This window comes from Trachymyrmex septentrionalis, unplaced genomic scaffold, assembly GCF_001594115.1.
Source record: "Trachymyrmex septentrionalis isolate Tsep2-gDNA-1 unplaced genomic scaffold, Tsep1.0 scaffold44, whole genome shotgun sequence".
Classification (NCBI taxonomy): Eukaryota; Metazoa; Arthropoda; class Insecta; order Hymenoptera; family Formicidae; genus Trachymyrmex; species Trachymyrmex septentrionalis.
The window spans coordinates 1,193,437-1,212,034 of NW_017305611.1; the positions used below are offsets into that span (position 1 = coordinate 1,193,437).

Below are 18,598 nucleotides of genomic sequence, written 5' to 3' on the forward strand. Positions count from 1 at the left end.
ATTTTTTAAGTTTATATGAGTTTGATAATTTTTACATACCAAAAACTACGAGCTGAAAAAGACGAAAAATTTTCTTCTCACTTTGTGGATTTGTAACGTGTCCAAAACGAATTTGAGAAAATTTTCGATTACATATCGTGAAAGCTTGATACTTTCCCTACAAAATCGTATTTTTTTTATATTCCTACGACTTTTGATTACTGAGTTATCGCGGATTAAATAAAAGAATTATTTTGACTTTAATTGCTAATATATAGAATGCAATGTTCGCCAAATTTTTCGTCATCGTTCGACTTGGTCGTTTCTGATTATATGCTCTTATTGGTTCACCGCTGTACAATGCGATTGATTAAGTATATCGTTCGGATAAAATAAACACCGCACACTCATCGTATTTCTTATCGATAGCGCAATTTTATTGGAAATCGAGTTTTGTAATCAGAAATGTCTACACGAATTAAATATACGTTTAGATTGCGTACGTTTGCATTGCCTTATACTGCATTGTTTTCCGGAGTAGTTTGCGTCTTTAAACTCGCCGTACCGACGTGCCTAATAGCGGATTCTTATTTTAACGCGTGTACAGAGTGACCCAGAAACAGTTCGATATATTTAAGAGAGTGAGTGAGAGAGAGAGAGAGAGAGAGAGAGAGAGAGATCTTCTGGATTGAAATTTATTTCCGTATTTAACATTTTCGCGAATCTTTTACTCTTGACAGTTCGTTTTAAAATACTTTAGACTCTATCAATAGAAGATTAACTTTAATCTTGATTTATACTGCTTATCTTTTTCCATTCTTAGAATTAAAAAAAAGATAAAGGAAATCGAGATTATAAAATTAAACATTGATAGAACCAGGCTTTAATCTTCAGTTATTTAAAACTCGCAAATTATAACTGACATTCTGAAAATAAAACAACCGTCATCCTTTATTTGAATTCCATTTATCGCAACAACGTAAATGCTTTTAAATGATTCTGCATGAGGAACTACATGCGTGCATCACGACGACGAAATTGCCCGACAATAAGACGCAACACTCGAAATATACCGTGTTTACATTATCTAGCCAAGTTGAATGACTTTTTTTCTTTCTAGATTAATTTAAAAATATATAAACCACGCGAGACAACGAAAGCAAGTAAATTAATTTTTTCGTCAATATAACCATGCAACTGGCATAGATCGATTGCCCGAAGGTTGTCGATCACACCAATCAAATATAATTCTTCTGATCAAATTTACGATGCAAGTAAATTAATTACGGGTTGTGTCATGGTCATTCTTAATATTTCTTACGTTCTTCGTTAATTTTATTTTTATTGGTATAAATTGCTTCATCCGCATAGCATAAATTAATGCTGTTAGCGTCATCAAAAAAGATGAAGATGTTTGTTGATGAGTCCGGAAGATATGCAAATAAATTGTAGTAAATCACAATTTTTTACTTAAGCAATTTTGAAATACTAATTTAACTTTCTTTAATTTATTCACGCAACAATAACGTCAACAACAATTACGTCTTAAAAGTCTTTCCAGATTTATAATCAATTCGTTTTTTATCAAATATCCATGCAGCTATTTGCGTCCTGTTTTCGATATTGGATGCAGCTGAATTATTATCATATGCTTGCAATAAAATTTGTTGACTACATATATGTACATATTAATAAAAAAATTTTGCATAATGTTCGCATAACTGAGTTATGTTCCGAGATTTCAAGGTTCTCGGCTTTGTTCTTCGTTTCACATCAGATTGCACGTGTTCTCCCATGTCTTCTTGAGTTCATGAGCTGACGATGGCGAAGGACAGCACCTGTCTTCGCGATGACACAAGTAGATAACGTAGACCTACGCCTATGAAGCAAGCATCGCGTCTGAAATTATACGTTTTGGTACTTATGATTAAGTCTCTCATTCGGAATTAGGTAATTAAAGGCAAGACGTGCATCGCGTCGGATAAAATTTTGCGTAAGAGCGATACGTTCGGCGCGTGCGTGAGCAATGCTATATTTAAGAATCCCCGTCTCGGATGAAAGATTACGGCGAGGCACGTGGTCCAATTATATGCTGGCCGCATGTAAACTTGTGCACTGTCGCGCAGGCTGACTCATTTAAATGCATGCGGGACGTCTGTTGATGACTACAGCGTGGCTGACGCGATTGTTAATCGGCTTTAAGAATCGAAGATCGACAAGTTGACCCAGTTGTACTCAGTATCTTTAGAAGGACGGCGTCTTACATTTTACATAAACAGCTTTTGCGAATTAGATTCCATCAATTCAAGAATTTAATTTTATTTTAATGAAAGCTAGAGATTTATAATAGATAATTTTACATTGAAAGTTATTTTTTAATTATTTCGCAGAGAAAAACTGAGACATTTGTTAAAATCCATGAATTTTGAATATCACGTTCATCAATGTAGAAACAGATATAAACGTAAACGTAAAACACAAGATTAGACATATTGTATTTTCTGCAAGTCGCAAAATGTTTACTTTCAGCGTGTTCTTCAAGAACAAAGGCCGCTGCGGACGTTCCGCACAGAGTTCAACATATATGAAAGCACTACTAGCGAGGAGCGTTACACATCCACAACCACACACTACACCCAGTCGCAGTGAGTATGACTTGTGCTAAAAGTTGAAAGTACGGCCTATTCGTACTCACAGTAGAAAAGTGCCCTCATCTGCTACATAGAATTCCACGATAGGAGCTTATTCTCTAATTATTTTAGATCGATAGTTAAGAAATGGATTTAATCTTTCTTACGGGATTGAAGTGCGTTTCGATATATAACGCTTTCGATATTCACGCTTCTCAATGGCTCTTGCCGCAGATATACCTCCGAGAGGCATGAGTCCACCGAGACGACTTTCTCGAGCGAGATTTCGAAGAGAAGTTACAATGCGGAGCAGGCCGTGTATCGTCCTAATGACGAGACCATTAGCCTGGGTGCGGTTCAACCCGACGGCGTCGGTGGTACCCTGCTCAAACGCTCGCACGAGAGCGGTACGACGAACTATGACAGGCGACAGCAGCAGCAGCAGCAGCAGCACGAGTTTTCGTCCGTCGTGGACGGCGGGTTTAGTAGCGAGCTTAGAGGAGTCGACGATAGGGGTAATATTATCGAATCGGTTCACGTGATGGACGTTAAGTGTATCATAGATCAGAGCACCGGCAAAGTCCTTAGCGTGCGCGAGGCGATTCGGCTCAAGATCCTCGACGTTAGGAACCTTAGGATAGTGACATCGAGCGATGGCAGGACGAGCGGGTCGATCCAGGAGGCCGCGCGTGACGGTATCATCAACGCGGAGATGGCCGATTGGCTGTTAACTCCAAACGGTCGGGTGTCTATGCTCGCGGCAATGAGTGAGGAGTTCAATGACGAACGGGCTGACATCGCGGATCGAGTTAAGGTAACGACAGCACGTCGTGACGATAGTGGCGGAAGTAATGCCGCCACCATGGGATTTAGCGTTGTCGATGCGATGAGAAAGGGCTTATTGGACCCGGCCACGGGAGAGGTCATCGCCGAGAATGGCGAGCGGATTTCGATTGAGGAGGCATATTCACGCGGCTATCTTACTAAGGTGGACGTGACCGTTAGGGTAACTCGTAGTGCTATCGCACTCTCCGACGCAATATCGCAGAGTCTTGTGGACGATCGGACCGGCCGCATTGTCGATAGGATTACCGGCGAGTCTTATCCATTGGACGAAGCCGTCGACAAAAACATTATTGATGCGAATGTGAAAGAGATTGTGGATACGAGGAGCGACAGCAAGATGACGGTGGCTGAGGCTATGAAACACGGTGTATTGAATGCCAAAAGCGGTAGATACATGCATGGTTTGTCGATGGAGAAACTGCCGTTTAAGGAAGCTCGTCGTCGGCAATTGATCGTAAAGCCGATGACACTCAAGGACTGTTGTGATCTAGAAATTATCGACGACAAAGGCAAAATCGTCAGTCCAGCACATCGTGACAAATTAACGATATTGGAAGCCATATCACGCGGAGTTTTAGACTCGGAGAACATCAAGTCCATAGTAGATACTCGAACTGGCGAAATGATTACGCTAGCCGACGCCTTAACCAGCGGTATAATTAAAGTCGACGGCACGTATCGCGACATGTTGAAGGATGAAAAGTTCCCTATTCCTCAAGCCGTCGAGAAAGGCCTGATCACGTCGGTGACTCAGAAAAGTATCTTCGACATCGATGGCTTCAAAGATCCAGTTTCCGGCGAATACATTAGTTTAAATGCGGCATTATTGAAAGGTCTGATCAGCTCAAAGTCCGGCGGTACTTTCACGATTGACCTGAAAACCGGAAAGACTGTTTCGCTAAGCGAAGCAGAAGAACAGGGTTATATTAGGCCGGAAGTACTGGAGATGCTAAGCCGCGGTATCGGCATTACCGAGAACGGACGCGAGACAAGCGTTCTCGAGGCTGTGCTGCTCGGATTGTTAGATCCTAAGTCTGGTCAATTGTTGGATCCGCGTAGCAAGAGAATAGTGCCTTTGGAGGAGGCGATCAAGCGAGGACTTATTACTCCCGACGGTGCCGCACTGCTCACCAGTTTATTGAATATCGCAGTCACCACGCAAACTGTGACGAAGACTATCAGAAGATATGTGACGACTCTGCAAACGGGTGAAACTGTTACACGAGATTACAAAATCAGTTATGAAGAAGCGTTAAGCAGCGGTTTGATCGACGAAAGTAAAAATGAATTTAGGGACCCTGATTCGGGAGTGACGATGTCCATTAAAGACGCCTTTGAGCAAAGTTTGCTCGGTGATGACGTTCGCCAACATGAACATTCGCAAGAACGTACTTCGGATTCGTTACATACAACTTTCGAAAGTACTCTGACAACAAGTATCGGTGAAGTACCTAGAAATAGAAGAAATGAATCACCACCTAGAGCAATTGGCACGGTTACCACTATTATTACCAAAGAAATTGCTCCACGAGCATCGTCTACACCAATGAAAGAATCATCCTCAGTTACGATGACGATCGCACCATTAGCAATGACTGATTCTGTTTCTTTCGCGCGAGATTCAACTAAAGATATCTCATCATCGACAAAAGTTAGCGACTTGACCAAATGGTCGACTTCCGAAATAATATCAAAAACGAGTTCGTTTGATCAAACTGATGTAGTAAGTCATGATCTCAAATCACCTTTGCATGATGAAAAACAAGATATGGAAGTAATCACATCAGTTACACCAACTACGAATCGCACATCAGAGATTACGAAATTTATAGAAAACGAACGTGTTGTCACGAATAAACAGGTGTTCGAATTACCTACAGATGGTTGGACACTTGCCGAAGCTATCGATAGGAAACTACTTGATCCTGTTACAGGTCTTTTCATAATTCCAGGCACCGACAGATTGGTTTCTTTCGAAGAGTGCATTAACTTGCAGATTATCAATCCGAGTTCTGGTTTTGTTATTGATCCCTCTAACGGAAGAAAGGTGTCGTTGGTGCGAAGCTTAGAAAAGAATATTCTGGACTCTACGGGTCACTATTGTTATCCACAAAAAATCTCGATGAGAGAGGCGATTGCGAATGGATTGATCATATTGGAAGGCGAACCGAGCATAGATAGCGATAGCACTAATCAGAGGCTTCTTCAGATCACAAGGGTTTCAGGCGAGCCCGATAAAGTAGAGTTGACGCGTATTGGCGATCCTTCTCAGCAAATGGAAATAAAAGTTAGCGACGAAATGTCTATGCCGGATCCGGTACAGGTAACTCAGGGAGTGATTTATGATCCAGGAACGGCCTTAGTAATCTCTACAAAAACTGGAAAATCTGCGAATCTTTTAGCCGCAGTTTCCGAAGGAACGATACCGTCTACTGCTGTAATCGTCAAAGATCCAACGACGGGTAAAGACATTGGCATGGCGGAAGCTGTTAACCGCGGTATTCTGAATACTAATACATGCGAATATAAAATTGATGATGGCAGAAAGATATCACTGATCGATGCGGCAAAGTTTGGAGTGGTGGCTGTTCTTGGTGCTCCCCTTGCGGCCACTGCGGCCGCCATAGAAGCGGTACAGAGAACGATGGTCAAAGATCCAGTAACTGGTAAGAAAGTGCCAAGAGAAGTCGCCATTGAACGTGGCATTATTCCGATGGATGATAACGCAACTTCACCAATTATTGAATCTGCAAGTGGTACACCTGATGAAAATGAAAAAATTATTGTGAAACATGTATACGATGAACCTGGAAAAGTTTGCATATCGAAAGAAGAGGTTAAGAATACAACTTTGATCGATTTGTCGAAATCCGCCAATGACGTTACAGATGGCGAGAGTTTAGGCACGAAGACCAGAGCGCGAGTGACGGTCGAGCCGAGGTATCAAGTTACGATTGGTAAAGCGAAAACACTATCACAAAGTCCGGAACAAGAAGCGAAACCTATCGTTCTGCAGAAAATGCGAAAGAGGATAGTAAATGTCAAGGAAGCGTTGCAAAGTGGTTTCATTGACATGGAAACAGCAGATACCTTCGCGAAGAAAATGTGTAATGAGAAAGGGGATCCGATCACTCTTTCTGAAGCAATCCGTGACAACCGAATAGACGCTAATCAAGGTCAGATCGTGGATCCACAAAGAGGCGATGTGCTTAGTATCAAGCAGGCTATTGATCGTGGAATCCTTGATCCGGAGAGCGCGCATATATTAGTACCTTTAGCGAAAAGCTTATCCGTGCCCAGCTTATATACGCAAGGTTTGCTAGATCCTGTAGAGGGTAAAATCGTTCATCCAGAAACAGGCGCGCATCTCACTCTCAACGAGGCTATAGTATGCGAGATAGTGGATCCTCTATCTAATTTGATGTTCACTGTTGATGGTCGTACGGAAACGTTGCAGTCCGCCATTGCGAACGATACTGTCGATGCAGAGAGATTGTTGGTCAAAACGCAAGACGGTAGCGTAGATCTGGTGAATGCGATAGAGAACAAAGTGCTTGAGTTAAAGGGACTGACTAAATCTTTCAACATACCGCCGGCGGGAATGACGTTCCCCGTTGCATTAAAACGTGGACTGATAGACATCAGCAAGAAAGAAATACGTCATCCTATTACCGGAGAGCATTTACCATTGGAGGACGCTATAAAGAGAGATTTTATCATGGCATTACCATACCCAGTGACTCCTGACAGTATCGAAATAACGAAAGCTTTAGAATCAGGATTGATTGACAGGGACAAGGCTATATTCTTCCATCCTACTACGGGAACTCCGATTCCAATTGCCGAAGCTGTCGAGTCTGGTCTACTCATCATCAAATCACCTCGTGATGAAAATATAGCTGCTATTACTGAAACAGTTACATCGTATCACACTATTACGACCAAGACTGTTGAGCTTTTGCCAGGTTATGCGCTGAAGAACCCAACAGAAGTACAAGATATCAATACCGGTAATATCATTACTATTGAAGAGGCACGACAAAGAGGTATCATTAAGGATGTATCTGAAACTAAACAGGAATTTACAACGAAAGATATCAAGATGTCCTTTAATCACGCAGTGGAAAAAGGATTCGTAGATATGGAAAAGGGAATTTATACTGATCCTTGCACTGGTACCATAATGCCTATCGCTAAAGCCGTTGAGGAAGGAATCCTCGATACTTCATCTAGCAAGAGTGAATCCGTAACACCCAGAAAATCTTCCAATAACAGTTTGACTGTATTAGAAGCGGTCGAGCAAATTTACGATGAAAAAACTGAGATGTTTAAAGATCCTGAGACGAACCAATCTTACAATTTGACGGAAGCAGTGAAAGTAGGACTAATCGAACCCGATTCCGTACTTTATAATGTGAAAACTAAAGAATCTATTACTACCAAAGAAGCACTCGAGAAAGGTTTGCTCGATCCTGTTACTGGAAAAATGAAGATTGCGCGAGATCAGAAGGATCATTCGATTAGCATAGCGCAAGCTGCGAAAATGGGTCTCTTGGCAGTCGTAGCTGCACCAGTCTTGGCTGGGAAAGCAGTTGTTGATGCAATTTCAAGTCGCAAATCTAAAGAGTCAAAGCCAAGTGCATCCGTGACGAAATTATCTGTTTTAGCGAAGAAAGAATCAAGTCCACCTGCAAAAATTATTTCAAGCGAAATTCAAATTATCCAGAAATCTCATGTTGATTCTCAAAGTGAAGATAAAACGAGCTTGATGAAAACGCAGAAATCATTTTCAGATGAAGAAATGATAGAAGAGATCCAAACTACAGAGACAGAAATGGAAGACGATAGCCAATTGAGAGAAATCACGGACGAAGAAATGCCAAGACCCATTTCGATAATCATTACGAGAGAATTAACGCCTCAGGTTCTTGCGGAATTTGGAGTATTTGATCCTGTAAGAGAAAAATTTTTAGATCCGGAAACGGGTACCATCACTTCTTTCAACGATCTAGTATTGAACCTGAAAGTCTTTGATCCAGACCGAGTACTCGTCAAAGATCTATCCTCTAAGACGGATTTGTACGTGAAACTACGCGAGGCAATTAGTCGACCTCTTGTAGACAGAAACGTCGCTTACATGGTCGATCCAAAGACCGGTAAAAAGATACCTTTCTTCGAGGCGGTACGCTTGGGATGGATCAAAGAGGAACCGGAAGACGAAACAGATACAGAACAGTTTGCAGAATCGCAGGCTTTAGACTTGCAAGAAGCTATCGATATAGGCGTGTGCAATCCCATCACAGGAACAATTCAAGATCCAAAAACGGGACAAGTGTTGTCCATGAACGAAGCTATCAATACAGGACTTATCGACGTTGATGTGCTTGGCGTGAGAAATCCAATTACTGACGAAATCGTGCCGTTTTCTGAAGCGCTGGAGACCGACATCGTAGATCTTCGCAAGGACGTTGTCATCAATACAGAAACAAGAACGGAAATCAATATTACGACGGCGTTTTTACGAGGTCTAATTGTACCCATTTCTCGCAAACCGATCTCGTTAGAAGCTATTATTAGACAAGGTCATTACGATACCGAGACAGGAAAAATACAAGATCCTCTGACTAAACAATTGATCGACGTTGAGGAGGGTGTTCGTAGAAGTGTTGTTGATGCTTTTATTACCGAGATTGAGGATACCAAAGCCGGTTCATCCGTCTCGTTGGATGACGCGCTGACTATGAACTTGTTGATTCCCAGTACAGGTCGCTTGCGCGATACGAAAGCGGGAGAGCTTCTACCCTTGGACGTAGCGCTTCATAAACGTTTAATTATCACAACACCATTCGTGCCTTCGCTGATTGACGCTATTGTTCAGCAATACTATTCACCGAAAACCGGCCTTGTTCTGAATCCAATGACGGGTGAAGATATAACGCTGAAGGAGGCATTAGCCATTGGTTATGTTAATGGCTCTACTACAGTAGTAAAAGACGATAGAAAAGATAACGTTATTCCTCTCAATGAAGCAGAGGAAAATAAGCTAATAGATTTAGTAAGAGGAACATTGACTTATCCGCATTCTATGACATTGGACGTCGCTTTTGAAAAAGGATACATTTTGAGTACCGTAAAACCATGGACGCTACAAGAAGCTTTAGCTCTTCAAATTTATGATCCAAAGTTAGGCACTTTTAATATTGATGGTAATAATTGTACTTTGGAGGAGGCGATGGAGAAAGGCTTTATTAGCAAAGACAGTCCATCGATTAAAGATCCGAGAAACAACGATATTATATCTCTGGGCGACGCCATTAAACATGGCTTTATCAACGCGAAGACCAGTACGGCAGTGGATCCATGTACCAGTGCGCCTCTTTCGTTAACTGATGCTTTAGATCGCGGCTTTATAGTGCCAGCGAAACGTAAGATATCCCTACCGGATGCCGTCTTCAAAGGTTTATACGATCCCAAGACCGGACAATTCACAATACCTGACACGCAAGAGAAGCTTCCTACTGATCGCGCGATTAAGATGGGCGTGATAGATGCAACTACCGCAATCGTACGAGATCCCAACGGCGACGTGATGACATTCAATAAGGCTATTAAGACCTCCATAGTTGATCCCAAATCCGGAACAGTTAGTCATGCCAGAGGACCGCCTGTAGATTTCCAGGAAGCGCTAGAACGTGGTTTGCTCCTCGAAACAAGGAGACCTATGAGCTTCAGCGAGGCAATTTCAAAGGGCATCCTTGATGGAAAGACCAACAAATTTTTAGATCCGCAGACGGGAATTTACCTAACAATATTGGAAGCTATTCAAAAGAATCTAATAGACGCTGACTCGGTTACCGTCAAGGATACGGGGTCCAGCATCTGGAAAACGATGACATTAATGGAAGCTATACAATCTGACTACATAGATGGCACTACTGGCTACCTCAAAGATCCTAACAAGGGTAACAGGAACGTATCTCTGAGGGACGCCTTTGAATCTGGCCTTATCGTTGACAATAGAGCAGCCGTGTCTTTACAACGTGCCATCCATCAAGGATTGTACGATGATAATACAGGCAAGATCACCGATCCCAGTACAGGTAGATCCGTGACGTTGCATGAAGCAATGAGAAAGTGTGTAATTAGCCCCACATTACCGTGTTATTGGGACAAACGTGGCGAACGTTTGTTATCGTTGGCGGAAACATGTCGTGCTGGCGTAATTGATAGGCGCACCGGCATGTTCAAAGAACCAGGCACCAGCGGTTCAGTTTCATTATCGGTTGCGTTACAACTCGGTCTTATTGTTGATATAGAGAGCATGGGATTTGGCCTATATGAGGCGATATTAATGAATATGTACGACGTTTCGTCAGGCAAATTTATACATCCAACTAGCAACCGCAAGCTGACGTTAGCTGAGTCATGCCAAGTGGATCTAATAAATTCCTTGACATCGATTATCAAGTGCACCAGGTCTAATAAATACATCCCATTGGCCGAAGCAATCTCCTCGGGCATCGTCGATGACATTCGTGGCATGTATGTTATCCGCGAGCTTGATAAAATAATTAATCTCCAAGAAGCAGCAAAGAAGGGCTTCATCGTTACATCAAAGATGCCCCTCTCGATTGAGGAGACAATTAAGTATCACCTTTACCGTAGCGATAGTGGTAAATTTGCTAATCCCGTTGTTAACGAATATCATGACCTGCTTCAAGCGATTAATTGCGGTCTCGTAGATCCTGATACTACCGCCTTAAAGGATGCGACGACCGGACAGATAAAGTCGCTATTAATGGGCATTGAAGACGGAACGGTCGATGTGTCTCGAGGAAGAATATTGGATCCTAAGACGACACGAGCTTTTAATATTGATGTAGCTTTAGAAAGAGGTCTGTTGGTCACAATCGACAAACCTCTAGCGCAACAAATAATACATAGATCACCCTTAGAAGCCTCTAAAGCTGGACTTGGCGATAAAAATGTCAAAGAATGCACTTTAGAAGAAGCGATTAACTATCAACTGATTGATCCGAACACGTCAGTTATAAGAGACCCTAGAACCGGTCGATTTGTGACGACGGCAAGAGCGATTGCGGACAGTGTCGTAGATCCCTCCGTCAGAGGCACGATTGAACTGAACGGCGGAAGCAAAAGGGAATCGCGTTTCATACGTTTCGGTGATGTCACCGTATTCGTTAGGGAACCTTTCACTTTTGAGGAGGCAGTGGAGAAAGAATATCTGTCGCTAGAATCGGGCAAATTTACGGATCCGATCTCAAACGAACAATTGACTCTAAAAGAGGCGGTCGGTCTCGGTATCGTAGACTCGGACTCGGCGTTGATTAAAGACTCGCAGAAGAAGAAGTTGGTAAAATTGCCGGAGGCATTCCGCAAGGGCATGATGGACGCTGAGAAGGGCAATGTGCTGGACACTGCTACGTCGAAGTTGTACAGCTTACCCAAGGCTCTGGAAGCCGGCCTGTTGATCACCCCGAGGAACGGCGTTTCGTTTATCGAAGCGCTACAGTTCAATCTTTACAATCCTACCACGGGCAGCTTTTATGATCCTTTCGTTGTCACTTCCGTGTTAGATCGTAGGCGCCTCACGCTGGCGGATGCAATCGAGTCGGGCCTAATCGATCCGTCCACCACCGTGATCAAAGATCCGTTCACGGGTAATATCGCGAGTCTGTTAGAAGCAATGAATAACGGGAAGGTAGATTCCATAGGAGGCAGATTAGTCGAGGACACTGATGGCAAGAGTATCGACTTCATGAAGGCCTTGGAGCGGGGTTATATACTCGCCGCTGAAGCCAGGGTAAGTAGGACCAACCAGAATGATGCCTTTTACTTATCCCTGCAAATCCTGCACCAATTGATTCTTCTTTGTCCTCCGTTCGTCTTATTTTTTTTTCTTGCTGTTTGGGTTTCCAATTTTTCTCACACCCAAGTTTACGTTTGCTATTGTTTCCACTCACGATTCTCTTAACAGCTTCTTCGAGAGTTGGATGTGATTATCATTACGCTGTCACACGAATCGACATTACGTTTTTATTGTCGTGTAATTCTTTCTCTGTCACATCTTGCCTTGTCTAACCTGACGTGAAGTTTTAAATCATTATCATTCGTGAAGAGAGCCGCTTGCTGGTATGATGGTCCCGCATGGGACCTCTAAGACTTCGTTTTTCATTCGCATGACATTTTTATTACATATCGATCGAAAATTGAGAAGAATAATACGCGTAATGTGCATGGGCATAAATTAAAATTATTCTTACTTATCATGGTCTTATCTCTTTCTCCCTCTATTTCATAGAGGAATCATCCCTGTGCTTCCTTTTATCGGAATGCTCACATTAAACGATTTATCTCAAACTTTTCTCATCATGTAATACACCATACTTACCTTCCTTCATTATCTTAATATGGACTCAGTAAAGGTCGGCCATCATCACGAACGACACTAATTGGACACTACGTATGTTTCTTCGAGTTCATCGTTTACAATCGGCGATCTACAAACCATCGGACAGTATCGAACATACAAACAATCTCCTTCACCACGCAGAATATCATTAATCCTAAGCCAAGTTTTGTCGCATCAACAACGCTAATCCCTTTTTAATCAATTAAGTAATATTAATCTATAATTTTATCGTTAATTTAATCATTAAAATCTTTAATTTTATCATTAAGCTAATAATTTTAACTCACTTATCTTATTTTTTGCAATAAAATTTTTATTGTTTTATATGCAGCGCAATTCGAAAGTTTATATGATTTATTTTGAAAACATTTGTGAAAATATTTCTCGATCGTCTGATCCAATCATGAGATGCTAATGACTTCTTTTAATTGAAAAAAAATATATCATTCGCTGAAAATACTAATGCGTACGGCATGCATGTATGAAATAAAAAATTGACATTTTTCCTTCAAAATAACGCTTACCTAAGGAGAAGAAGGATTTGGCTGAAAGGACATGCAACCATAATCATGTTGCTCTTTACCTTTCATCATCCTTCATAAAGCATTGATTTAATCGGGATATAAGACGATTGTGGCAAATAAATTAAAGGCATTAGTGAATAAAAAATAAAATTCGATAATAGTCACTTATCTTTGTAATATGTAAAAGAAATAACAGAATTGCATTAAGACAATTATGATTGATTGATATTTGTTGTCTATATTATTTTTAACGTAATGTTAAGTAATGTGAAATGCTTGACGGTAATCAAGACCAACGTAATAATTGTAAGCACTGCATTAGCACTTCCTAATACATTCCACGATTAAAAGATTTTTTTATAATAAATAATGTAAAGAATAAGTTCTTGGATTCTCTTCAGTTGGTTTTATTTACCGATCTTCAAAAAATTTGTACGATTAACACATTATGATAAAATTAACAAATGTATATTTTGACTTAATTTTATCAATTTACTTGTTAATATACGTTTAATCCAACTAGTTTTTAATACCTGTCTATTCAGAGTTATGATAATTATTATATATTTAAATGTTTTCCTTTTTTTCAGGTATGATTATGTTTACTTATCACGAACCTATGTTTTTCGCTAGCATGAGTTAGCGGAAATTTCTCCACATTGTACATTACTGTATCATACGCATTATTATATGCAGTACATCATCACATGATCGTTACTTTGTCATTGTGCGTTTTAATTTATTTGCTTGTTGGAACGTGTTTTATTATGCAATTACGTTCTCTTCATACTATTATCGTTTATGCTTTAAACTGCATATGAAAAAATCTGATACGAGAGATATGCAGTTCTTGCAGATAAATTAAAGCTACCATTTAATACTGTATTTTTACCTGTACGTTAAAAGTGTGCCTGTGTTTGCATGCGTGAGATATGTCGTAAGCTTACCTACATTTCTTTAATCTTTAATTAATACGATGCTTATATCGTTATTGGTAAGATAACGATATTCTTATGATTTACTTTAATTATTTTTCTTTTTTTAGCACATTAAATGTAGCGAAATATATAAACTGCACTAGTAGATAGAAATGAATTGTTTTTTTTCCAACTTCAGCAAGCGGTGGAGGAGAAGTACAAGCTCTGCGATGAGACATTATCTAAGCTTCTACAGTGGGTCTCCGAAGTTGAGAACAGACTGGCGAATCAAGATACCGTCAAGGAAGACGTAGAGGAGTTGAGAAAACAGATAATTATCATGAAAGTAAGCAGTAGAACTTATATAATTATAATTTGTGTTAATCGGGCAATTGATCTAAATATATTTATTTTATAAAATTAAATAATTACGTACGAAATGTATTACTTACAGGAAATAAAGGAGGATCTTGAATCGCACAGTCGACCCGTGTCATCCTGTCTAGATCAGATTCGACAAGTTGTTTTGACTGGCAGTAACGTGTTATCTAGCGACGAAGTGTCCACATTAGAGAAGAATGGTCGATCTTTAAAAACTCGATTCGACAAAGCATTAGACCGTACTGACAAATTAGTGAAACGTCTTATTGGTGCGAGAGATGAACTGACAAAGTTCAAGTCAGTATCTTTCATGTAATTATAATATAATTTAGTGTCTTCCAAATTTAATTGATTTGTTTTATACAGGAATGAGCTGATGACGTTCTCGATTTGGTTGGATAAAGCCAGAAGCGTGCTCGAGGATAAGGAGCGTTCCTTGTCCGATTTGAACAAACTCAGTACCAGCACAGATACAACTCGCGATTTCATCAGTGATGTTATTGCTCATCAAGCAGATTTGAGATTTATTACAATGGCCGCACAGAAATTCGTTGATGAGAGTAAAGAGTATCTTCAAGTTCTTAACGACTTCAGGACCAGCTTGCCGCAAAGATTGCCACATAAAGAGCCCACAGCTAGCCAAGATTCACCGGTACGAGCCGAAGTATCCAATGCAACTGCTCGATACAAAGATCTATTATCTCGAGCGAATCTCCTGTCAGACAGATTGTCGGGAGTTGGCGGCAAACAGAGAGATTATCACGATTCTTTAGACAAAGCTAGAACGTGGTTGAGAGACGTTGAGCCGAAAGTTATCAGAGTTATTTCCGAACCTGTTGCCGCGGAACCGAAACAAGTAGAGGATCAATTGAGCAAAGCTAAGGCGTTGAACAACGAATTCCTTGCTAATGAACGTCTAATCGACAATGCTAAACACAGCGTTGAGGCGCTGTTACATTCTTTGGAAGGCCAACTAACGATCAACGAGGCTAGAGAGCTTGAGGAACCAGTGAGGGCAGTAGAAGATAAGTACAAACAACTCAGTAATGCTCTGGCTGATAAATGTCAAGAACTTGACACAGCGTTAGTAAGAAGTCAAGGAGTGCAAGATGCACTGGACAGTCTGGTTGCATGGCTGAACAATGTTGAAAGTCAATTTAAGTAAGTATAGGAGATATACAATTATATCATTTCTGAATTATTTTGTATTATCTTAAATTTATCTTTATCTTAACTATATTTTAACAACTCGTTTAATAATTCTATAGGTCGCTTCAACGTCCAGCAAGTTTGCAGAAGGAACGCTTGGAGGAACAGCAAAGAGAACAGCGATTACTTCAAGCAGACCTAGATAGTCATCGTTTGAGCGTAGAAACTATTACAGCGAATGCTCAGGATCTGCTCTTGAATTCGAGCAATGTTCGCATTGCCAAACGTATCGAAAGTAAGCTGAAGGATGTGCAAAGTAGATTTGAAAAATTGATGGATAAATCTTTGAGGCGCGGTGAATTTCTGGATGAAATCGCACAGGCCCTGAACGAGTTCCTTGGAGACGTGGCCAAGTTTGAAAGTTGGTATGCGCATATGATGGAAGTTCTCGATTCAAGAGATCTGAACAAGCTTGACATGTCAGAATACGAGGCTAAGATGGCTCAACTGATTGACATGCGCGAGGATCAGCGCGGAAACTTCGAAGATCTCATACGTAATGGAAAGAATCTGATTTCTAAGAAGGATATAACCGAAGCAGGCGCGATTAGAGATAAGATCAAAGCACTCGAGTCTCAGTGGAAGGAACTAAACAATCTGCTTGATGAGAAACAACGATTGTGCAAATCTAGGGCAGAGCAACACACAGCCTATGAGAAGTTGCGGGATCAAATACTTGATTGGCTTACTCGTACAGAAAACAAAGTGCAAGGACTTGAGCCAGTCGCCGTAGATTTGGATAAATTGAAAATACAGCAAGAGGATTTGAAGCCTATACAAAAAGAATATCGCGATTATGGTAATACAGTTGATAAAATCAATGATCTCGGTATTGCTTACGACAGTTTGATGAAGGAACGCGGCGAAAGTCCAACGCGTCGACGTGGCAGTGCCAGTCCGACGAAGAGACCAGGTATTACATTTACTACTATTACATCTACGATTTTGCATAGGTACTTTTCGATAGCATGATTTTAATGCAAACTTTGCACGTTGATGTTTTGCAAATCAATTGTTACCAATTTAGTAACTTATCAATTACAACAACTAGCTCATATATCTTTCACATTGCATCTTTTTCAGCACATGATCATTGCTATTTCCGTTACGTTTGATCGTTTTTTTCTGTCATTTTTTTTGTAGTACTGCGAATGTCACAAGACGGTCGCTCGCCGTCACCTACTAAATCCTACGCAGTTCAAAGTCCGGTCTCCCCAGGTGGTAGCAGTGGATTCAGTAGCCGTCGTTCGAGCCAAGATGGTTTTCATCTCGAGGAATTATCGCCTGTTCAACAGCAACTTTCGGAAATTAATCACAGATACGGATTACTCGGTGTCAGATTGTCGGATCGACAAACGGAATTAGATAATATTAGGGAGGAATTGAAGAAACATTTGGATCATCTGAAAACACTCTCACAATTCTTAGATAAGGTAGTTATTTTTTAGAATAACGTTACATTTTTAATTAATAATGTATATTTGATATTTGAATACACATTACAAAAAATATTATATAGCAGAGCATAATACATAATTTTTGTCATTAGATTCAGCGGCAATTGCCTAAAGAAAGCATGCCTGCAACTAAAGATGATGCGGACAAAACGGTCAAACAAGTTAAGGTCCTCATTGAGGAGATGTACGAGAAGCAATCTCTATTGGATAGTACTCGAACGCAAGTGCGTGATTTAGTCAGACGTAAGAAAGGAGCTGACGGTGTAGATAGATTGAACGACGAGATGGAAGACGTTGCTAGTCGGTGGAGATCAATTTCGGACAGATGCAAAGATCGAATTAAATTCCTGGAAGATATTAAAGATTTTTATGACACGTATGATGGTCTTAATTCTTGGCTTGGCGCTAAAGAGCGTATGCTGGGCGCTTTAGGACCAATTTCGGCTGATCCTCGCATGGTCGCAAGTCAAGTGCAACAAGTACAGGTTTTGCGAGAGGAGTTTAGAACTCAGCAACCGCAATTGGATCATCTCGTACAAATCGGAGAAAGTATCCTCGTCACGATATCCATAGATTCGATAGATGGTCAGAAGATAAATGCGAAACTGCAGAGTATTTTACAGAGATGGGCAGATCAAATGGGAAGACTAGACGAAAGGGCTCAGAGTTTAGGTGACGCTGTTGATACTAGTCGTGAATTCGATGCCAGTCTTAACCGGCTGCGAGACGCTCTGCAAGGAATCTCAGATAATTTAGATGAGTTGACTCTTGAGAAGGATCCCGAAGAACAGCTTCGTAAGATCGAGAATCTGGAAAGACAATTGGAAGGTCAGAGACCATTGTTAGCGGACGTGGAAATGGCCGGTGCACAGCTGTGTGAGGTTCTAAGTGATCCAGCATCGAGATCCGAGATTCAAGGAAAACTCGCCACAGTCGGCAAGATGTACAATAACTTACAGAAGAAGCTGGATCATAGAAAAGCAGAAATCGAAGGTAATCTGCGAGATGGAAGACAATTCGAGGCCTCCTGTAGCAGAACTCTGGGATGGCTCGCGGACGAACTTGGAAACATGTCTGAAAAACTGCTAGTGTCTGCTGATAGAGAAATACTGCAACAGCAACTTGATCATCACGAGGTATGTATCATATTTAAAAAATTCTGTTTTTAATTATATGTTTCATATCTTCTCAGTTTTATTTTATGGATAAAACAAAACATAAT

At 40.8% G+C, this 18,598-nt stretch overlaps 1 protein-coding gene across 14 annotated transcripts in view; it reads left to right on the forward strand.

The window, feature by feature from the left end:
- The window catches only part of LOC108751379 (microtubule-actin cross-linking factor 1), a 102,843-nt gene that overhangs the window by 62,436 nt on the left and 21,809 nt on the right, over positions 1-18,598 (forward strand). For 11 of the 14 annotated variants that reach the window (XM_018491500.1, XM_018491501.1, XM_018491504.1 and 8 more), the window contains 8 exons: positions 2,509-2,624; positions 2,844-12,279; positions 14,529-14,675; positions 14,784-15,007; positions 15,077-15,871; positions 15,979-16,832; positions 17,063-17,352; positions 17,469-18,512. In XM_018491500.1, the coding sequence (XP_018347002.1) occupies positions 2,509-2,624; positions 2,844-12,279; positions 14,529-14,675; positions 14,784-15,007; positions 15,077-15,871; positions 15,979-16,832; positions 17,063-17,352; positions 17,469-18,512 (12,906 nt within the window). Of the gene's footprint in view, positions 1-2,508; positions 2,625-2,843; positions 12,280-14,528; positions 14,676-14,783; positions 15,008-15,076; positions 15,872-15,978; positions 16,833-17,062; positions 17,353-17,468; positions 18,513-18,598 lie in introns of those variants that run through there. The other 3 variants (XM_018491512.1, XM_018491510.1, XM_018491511.1) reach the window with 2 other exon arrangements.